This window comes from Lithobates pipiens, unplaced genomic scaffold, assembly GCF_037356315.1.
Source record: "Lithobates pipiens isolate NorthernLeopardFrog02 unplaced genomic scaffold, aLitPip1_a1.2 Scaffold_14, whole genome shotgun sequence".
NCBI classification, from domain to species: Eukaryota; Metazoa; Chordata; class Amphibia; order Anura; family Ranidae; genus Lithobates; species Lithobates pipiens.
Window position 1 is genome coordinate 1,554,254 of NW_027507728.1, and position 8,247 is coordinate 1,562,500.

The following is an 8,247-nucleotide window of genomic DNA, read 5'->3' on the forward strand; positions in this document are numbered from 1 at the left end:
TGCGATGCGAGTTCAGCCATACAGATAGTATTGGCTGAATTCGCATCGCACAGGACCCTTTTTTTGGTCCGCAGCAGAATCGGATCGCATGGGTGTTCACACCATGCGATCCGATTCCTGTCCGAGTTTGCAGATCGCACTGCGATATGCGAACTGATCTGGGGGTGTCATTAACGTTTCACTGACACTCCCAACAGTTCGCATAGGGCAGTATGAACTGCCGCCGGGAGGCATGGGATGCGGGAACCCGCCGCGGATTCACAGCGTTCCCGCATTGCTTCAGTGTGAACCCAGCCTTACACCATTGAGATATTTGTATATTATCATCATATCTCCTCTCAATCATCTTCTCCAGGGAGAGTAAATTTAGCGCTTGTAGTCGTTCCTCATAATGAAGGTGCTCCAGTGCCCATAATAATTTAGTTGCCCTGGACTCTCTCCAGCACATCCTTTGAGGACTGGTGACCAGAACTAGATGGAATACTCCAGAAGCCACCGAACCAGAGTTTTATAAAGTGGCAGCATTATTGTTTTATATCTGGAGTAAATTCACACTTTAATGCATGCTAATATTCTGCTGGCTTTTGGTAGCTGCAGCTCGACACTGCATGCTATTGCTCAGTCTGTCTACTAGGACCCCTAAATCCTCCTCCATTCTGGAATCCCCTAGGGGTTCTCCCCCTAATTAGTAACTTGAATTTATATTTTACCCCTCCCAAGTGCATTACCTTACATTTACCAAACATTAAACTTAATTTGCCATTTAGTAGCCCACTCTTAATTTATTCCGGTCCTCTTGTAGTTTCTATAATCTGCTGTGAGGTTATTGCCCTGTATACATATTTGTGTGTCATCAAAAAAAACACTGAGATTGATCTATTTAGCCCATTCTCTATATCATTTATAAATAAAATAGAATTAGTGCCAAGACAGAGCCTTGGGGTACCCCACTAACCACTCTAGACCATTCTGAGTACATCTTAATTTATCACCACCCTTTGGACTCACCCCCACAGCCAGTTTTCGATCCAAGAACAAACCCAAATGGTCTATATCCACCGACCTCAGGTTTGTAGATTAAACATTTGTTGGGCATTGTATCAAATGTTTTTGCAAAATTCAGGTACACCCCACCCCCTAGCCAACCTCTGTCCAGATTGCAGCTCAATTCCTGTGGAACATTAGGAATGTAAGCTGGGGTCACCAGTTTCAGCAGGACCATGCCCCTTTGCGTCTAAATACAGATATTTTGCAAATGCACAGCTGTGCTGCAACTAAGCTCAGGGCACGAGGAAAGACCTTGGGTACGCAGGAAAAAACCCCCCCCCCAAAGAGCCGGCAGTGGGAGAAGGATCTGATGTCCTGAGATGACCAGTCACTTCAGACAGGCAGCAGGAATAGACCGAGGATCGGAGTTCCAGGTCTCTCTTGCAACACAGGAGCAGAAGCGGGGAGATGCTTCAACACTGAAGATTGGGAAAGGCACGCAACACTCCACCCAGTGAATAATGTCAGTACTCAGTGTTAACCCTTTCCATGAAAAAAAAAAAAAAAAAAAAACAGAAAGAAAGCAGGAAAGTCACTCTGCGATCCAAACAATGAGGTAGCTACAGCTGCTGAGCCCAATTCACCTACAGGGAGTCTTCAGAGACAGGGCTATGGCAATGACTCTGGATTTGAAAAGCGCTCCACACCTAACGTGTTACAACAAAATCTGGAAAGTGCCCAGCACAAAACCCAGTGCCCGAAGGTTACTTCCAGGCAAGCCCCACAATACCCAATGCAGTGGGTCTGAGTCCAGCACTCCAAAGCTAGGATGAGGAAAGGTGTTCCGGCTAGCGGCAATTTTAGAGACTCAAGCAACAAAATAAAGAAGACTCTTGATTGAAGAAAAAAAAAAAAAAAAAAGGAAAGAACGGAAGAAAAAAACAAAACAAAAAACAATTTATATATATATATATATATATATATATATATATATATATATATATATATATATATATATATATATATATATATATATATGAAATTTATTTTTTATGAAGCATGTTCATAAAAAGGGTTATCCTGGGCTGGCCTACAAATTATATTTTTTCAGTCTATTTTTCAGTATTTGACTTCCTGTGTGCCGCAATGAACAAGAAATAAAACGGTTTATGTATTCATCCATTTGCCAGTTCTACTTTAATCTAGTTGCTATAGGCAACAGCTCAGTCCTCCAAAACCATAAAAAAACTGACCACCTCAACCAGTTATCTGCAGGAACCTGGGTAAATGTATTGTGGTAAGGCACTGTCCACAGATATAGCGGTCATTTTCCAAGGCTGATCACACATCCGACTAGTTACTTCGGCACAAAAAACGACACAACCTATAATAATAGCCACTCGGATGTCATCTTTCATTTATGTGGCATTAGAAAAATGACTGCAAGAAAATGAAATAACGAAGCCGGGTGTAAATTATCTAGATACAGGTACTTTATTTACAAATATTTAGATTAATAGCATTTTGTTACATCGAGGGAAAAAAATTACAGCAGTCCAGGTTGTTCCTTTAGTCACAGAAATGAGCAGATGACCTACTGTAACTTAAGGAGACGTGGGGGGGAGGGACACGGTCTGTGTCAAAATTCTCAGTGAGTAAGTAAAATTTGTGGTCCCTGCACAGTAATGGCTAACCCACTAACCTGCCAACTAAAGGTGTACACCAAGAAAAATGCAGAAAGAATAGCCCAATTTCTCTGAAGATTTTTAGTTTCCGATTATACAAGGGTACAAAAGGATATGACAACATTCCAGTTTTCTCCTCTCAGCTTGTCTTTAGTAAAGAATTATGAATATATTAGATAAAAATGCTCGGGGGGAACAGTTGCCACCCTCGCCTCTGTGCACATAGACGGGATTGATAACTGTCTTTTCACTGTAATTGGTCTATTTTAAATAGTGAACGTTCATACAATTTCCTGAAAAACTGTTGTGAAAGGTGCCGACCGCTGATTATGTCCCACGCCCGAAAGAAAATGCATGTTTTTACGTTTTTAAAAACCATCCCACTGTAGTGTTTAAAAATGCACAAAAAAAAAAAAAAGTTAATCCTAAAAAGCAGCAGAACCGTAATTCAGACTCCAAAAATATTAAAAGAAAATAAAGCATAATAATATGTGCAATAGTTAAACCGGCCTTCTCATTAAATCTCTATACATCGTAAGGCAGGCAATACACAGCTGTTATACGTAAAAGATCGACTCAAAGAAGAGAAAAAAAAAAAAAAAAGTCAGCACACTGCTCATTCCACAATGGGATTTTCTAAAACCGCTTTGTATAAGCCACAGTGCAAAAAAAAAAAGTAAAAAAAAAAAAAAAAAGAAGAGGGAAGAGCCAAGCATAATCTAAAAGTAATTTACACCTACTGCACTATGCGGGGAGGAAGGGAGTCATGTGGTCACATACTGTACAAACTGATATTTCCCCGACACAAATGCCTGGATTAATGTTTTGTACACAGAATGTATTTTGGATGATCTGTTCCTTTTTTTTTTTTTGTATTTTTATTTATTTTATATTTACGTGTTAAATGCGAGGAGTAAAATTTAGAAAAACACGAGAGGAAGCTTATGGGACACGACAGGGGAAAACAAACACCAGAATCATTTGCTTTTTTTTAAAATTAAGACAGAACTCAGTGTAGAAACCCCTCTTTCTTCCAGATGAGCAAACAGAACAATTGAAAACAGAAGACAGGTAAGAGATTCCCCCCCCCTATCGACATTCACAGCCAATGGGCCTATTCTAGGGAAAAAAAAAAAATGGAAACTAAGACAGACCTGGATGAATCCAGTCCAGCTCCAGCGCTTCTAGAGAAACTCTGGATTGCCAACATCACAAAGACGATTAAGGAGAAGAAAAAGTTCTATATTTATACCATGCAGGAAGGATTGGTTTGTGTGTGTTTATTACTTGACTTGCCTTTGATAACCTGGATACATCTAGAGTTATGTAGCAGTTTAGTATTGTGTTAAACTGTTGCCTCAGCGGAGTTCCCCCCCCCCCCCCCAACCTTTTCATGAAACCAGTACGATGTACAGGGCAGCAAAAAAAATACTGCTCAAGACAGACGAGCAGGGAAGGTCAGAAAGAAGGCGGCCCTCAAAGACAGGTCACTAGCAGCCACAGCCTTCTCTCTGCGGTTGGGGTTCACTGGTTAGGCGGCCTCCTTGAGGTGCTGATGGTTTATGCTGTACACCAGACTCGGCAGCATTCAGGTCTAGGCTTCCATCTTGAATGTTTTGGTAAATTTTCTTGGCGGCTTCCAGAAAGGCGTCTTCCACGTTCTCTCCTCTGCAGCAGGAAAAAAAATAAAAATGCAGTCAAAAAAACTACTGAAGGTTTAACATCATCACAGGAGTCACACACATTGCATCTCCACCAGCCCCGGAAACTAGCACTCCTTAACATTGGCATTGAACACTACCCGCATAATCTCCAATGTATAGTAACCCATATTTGTCTGGCAGCCAGACTGACCACCACAGCACGTAGCTGGAAATCTCACGATCCACCGTCCCACACTGAAGTTATAAGAGCAACACATCTTCATGGCCTATCCCAGGGATCCTCAAACTACGGCCCTCCAGCTGTTGTGAAACTACACATCCCATGAGGCATTGTATAACTCTGACATTCACAGACATGACTAGGCATGATGGAAATTGTAGTTCCTGAACTACTGGAGGGCCGTAGTTTGAAGGCCCCTGGCCTATACGAACGCATGTATGCCTCAGCAATGGGTTCCCTACTTCAGGTAACACACCGCTGGGAGGCCTGGTTAGAATGGTTTACAAAAACCAAACCCATATTTATTTGAGAAAGGGAAAAGGAAAAGCAAAATTCGAGTATGTTCCAACCCGTCTCCCCTTCCCCCCCATTTTTTTTTTTTTCTTCTTCCTTTTCCTCCCCGAGATGAAACCTACTTCTTAGCTGAGGATTTGTTACTTGTTACTGTTTAACCAGTTTTATAAAACCCCTCCGATTTCGATTCCGTTGTTTCCCGTTATCCACTTTCACACCATTGCTTTTTGCATGTGTGTAGCAAATGTCAGGAATCTTACAGTAATGGCAGTAAAGATTACTCAAGTTCGGGGGTGGTTTCCGCACTCTTGGGTACAATGTGTTCCCATTCGGGGTGCCTGGAGTGGGGAAACCCCCCCCCCCCCGAACATTTGGATCCTACTATGATAATCTTGTACCACGTTTCCGATAGACGGTAACATCGTGCTTATATTCTTAGGATTGCTACACCTGTATCACAAACTGCATTGTTAACATTGTTTATGTAATGTACGTTTCTTTATGTACTATGTTTTTGTACAACTTAATAAAAAATTATTGAAAGTAAAAAAAAAAAAAAAAAAAAAAAAAAAAAAAACTACTGAAGGGTATCAAACGCAAGCCAGTCACATACATGTCCTGTGGTTAACACCTGACTGTAGTCATTTACCTCTACAGTATTCTATAAAACAGACACAAGGCTACAAAAGAGGTATTACTGGTTCAGAAAAACATTTCAGCCATGGACATCCAACTAAGGTTATTGGTATCTCAGTTAAAGGCAGCAATTGGTACTTCTTTCACTTATATCAACTGTTTCAGGTTCAATAATAATAAAGCTGCAGGACAATTTATCTGCTCAGTTTAAGGATCTTCACGATAAGATCGATCTAGCAAAATTTCTATTTAATCACATGCCGACCCGGGCTATAGCCGAAAGACAGCGCGTCCATGGACGTCCTCCCAGAATCTTGCTCCCGCGCATCCGGAAACATCCGTGACCACCGGGTCTGAAAGACCCAGCGCATCACATTAAATGGCTGCTGTTAGCGGCCGTTTACCACGTGATTGTACTGTCAAATGACAGAGTGATCACAACAGACCGGCATCACATCCGGTTCCTCCCTCCCCTCTCTTTACCAATCAGTACAGTGTGAGGGGAGAGATTGTTTGCAGCAGCGTTGTGGGCTGGATGTGTTGTGCCCACAGCAATGCTCAGTGCCCATTCCAGCCACATCCATACCCAGCCATCCCACCTGTGGCTCATCCATGCCACATCAGTTACCATCCATGCTACTACAGTGCCTCAAAGTCAAATTAGACTTGAAATGTATGCCCCTAGAACGCCTGCTGGTGCTCCCTGCATGTTGGGCCTCTGTATGTGGCCACGCTGTGTAAAAGTCTCACACATGTGGTATTGCCATACTCCGGAGTAGCAGAATGTATTTTGGGGTGTAATTTGTGGTATGCATATGCGGTGTGTGAGAAAACCTGATATGACAATTTCGTGAAAAAAAAAAAAAAAAAAAAATATGAAAATAACTTGATTTTGCAAAGAATTGTGGGGAAAAAAAAAAAAATTTGAAAACCTCACCGTGCCTCTTTCCAAATACCTTGGAATGTCTACTTTCTAAAAAGGGGTCATTTGTACTTTCCTGGCATGTTAGGGTCTCAAGAAATGAGATGGGTCATCAGTACTTCAGGTGTGATCAATTTTCTGAGATTGGCACCATAGCTTATGGACTTTAACTTTCTCACCTACCAATTTTGATTATTTTTACCAAAAATATGTAGCAGTATAAATTTTGGCGAAAATTTATGAAGAAAAATTACCAATTTGCAAAATTTTAACAAATACTGAAAAATAAAAAAAAAATAAAAAAAATAAAAAGGATTTGATTTATAGCGCAAAAAATAAAAAACCCAGCAGTGATTAAATACCACCAAAAGAAAACCATTTGCGTGAAAAAAAAATAAAAAATTTCATATGGGTACAGTGTTGCATGACTAATTGTAAATTCAAAATGTGAGAGCACCGAAAGCTGAAAATTCGTCTGCTTAGGAAAGGGGTTTAAGTGCCCGGTGGTTAAAGGGGTTGTAAAGTTATTTTTTTTATTAGCTTATTATCTTCTTCTAAGCTGAGGCAGTGCTATTTCACTTACCTGTTCTTTCTGTTCCTCTCCAATTGTCACTGGTCCCTCTTCAAAATCTTCTCTTTCTGTAGTACTTCCTGGTTGCTTCTCACTGTCTCTCGAGCCGTTGGTGTGTGGTGGTGAGGAGTTATGCTCGCCCCAGGCTAGTACTACAGCCCTGCGTGGAGACGCTCTGTACGTAACAGAGAGACACAGAGGCTGGTGGTTTGTGGGTGTGTCTGCAGTGATGCAGCACCTCCTTCTATTCCTTATTAGGATTTTGCACTGATCTACACAGCCCCGCCTTGGCTCCGCCCCCTAGCAGTCTGCAGACTAGAATCATAACGTAAGATCTTCAAAACTAAAGTCAAAGAGACAAGAAAACAGCTGCAGCCTCTAAAGTTTATATTAACCAACAAGGTAATCTTTAACCAAGCATTATAGGGGACTATTTAATTACTGTCAATTTGCAATATAATGTTTATTTAGATGATTTCCTTTACTGTATTCATGCACCAGCAAGCATGTACTGCTCATACACAATATAAACAAAAACGCCCCACCCCCCAACCACATTGCCTAGGCAGTAATATTTTTACATGCATCCCAGCTTTATATCTCTCTCATGTACATCCCTATGCCTGCTCATCCATCCCTCCATCCCTATGTCTGCTCATCCATCCCTCCATCCCTATGTCTGCTCATCCATCCCTCCATCCCTATGTCTGCTCATCCATCCCTATGTCTGCTCATCCATCCCTATGTCTGCTCATCCATCCCTCCATCCCTATGTCTGCTCATCAATCCCTCTTGCCTTATTTATTATACATACTTCTCTCCGTCACATCTCTGTCATGTCCATCCCTCCATCCCTATGTCTGCTCATCCATGGCTCCATCCCTATGTCTGCTCATCCATGGCTCCATCCCTATGTCTGCTCATCCTTCCCTCCGCCTTATTTATTATACATACTTCTCTCCATCACATCTCTCTCATGTCCATCCCTCCATCCCTATGTCTGCTCATCCATCCCTCCATCCCTATGTCTGCTCATCCATCCCTCCATCCCTATGTCTGCTCATCCATCACTCCATCCCTATGTCTGCTCATCCATCCCTCCATCCCTATGTCTGCTCACCATCCCTCCATCCCTATGTCTGCTCACCATCCCTCCATCCCTATGTCTGCTCATCCATCCCTCCGCCTTATTTATTATACACACTTCTCTCCGTCACATCTCTGTCATGTCCATCCCTCCATCCCTATGCCTGCTCATCCATCACTCC

At 41.9% G+C, this 8,247-nt stretch overlaps 1 protein-coding gene across 1 annotated transcript in view; it reads right to left on the reverse strand.

Moving 5' to 3' along the window:
• Window positions 1-2,458: 2,458 nt before the first annotated feature.
• The window catches only part of RAB14 (RAB14, member RAS oncogene family), a gene marked incomplete in the record, with an annotated part of 32,193 nt that continues 26,404 nt past the window's right edge, over window positions 2,459-8,247 (reverse strand). The window contains 1 exon segment of the mRNA XM_077479163.1: window positions 2,459-4,340. Coding sequence (XP_077335289.1) covers window positions 4,163-4,340 — 178 coding nt within the window.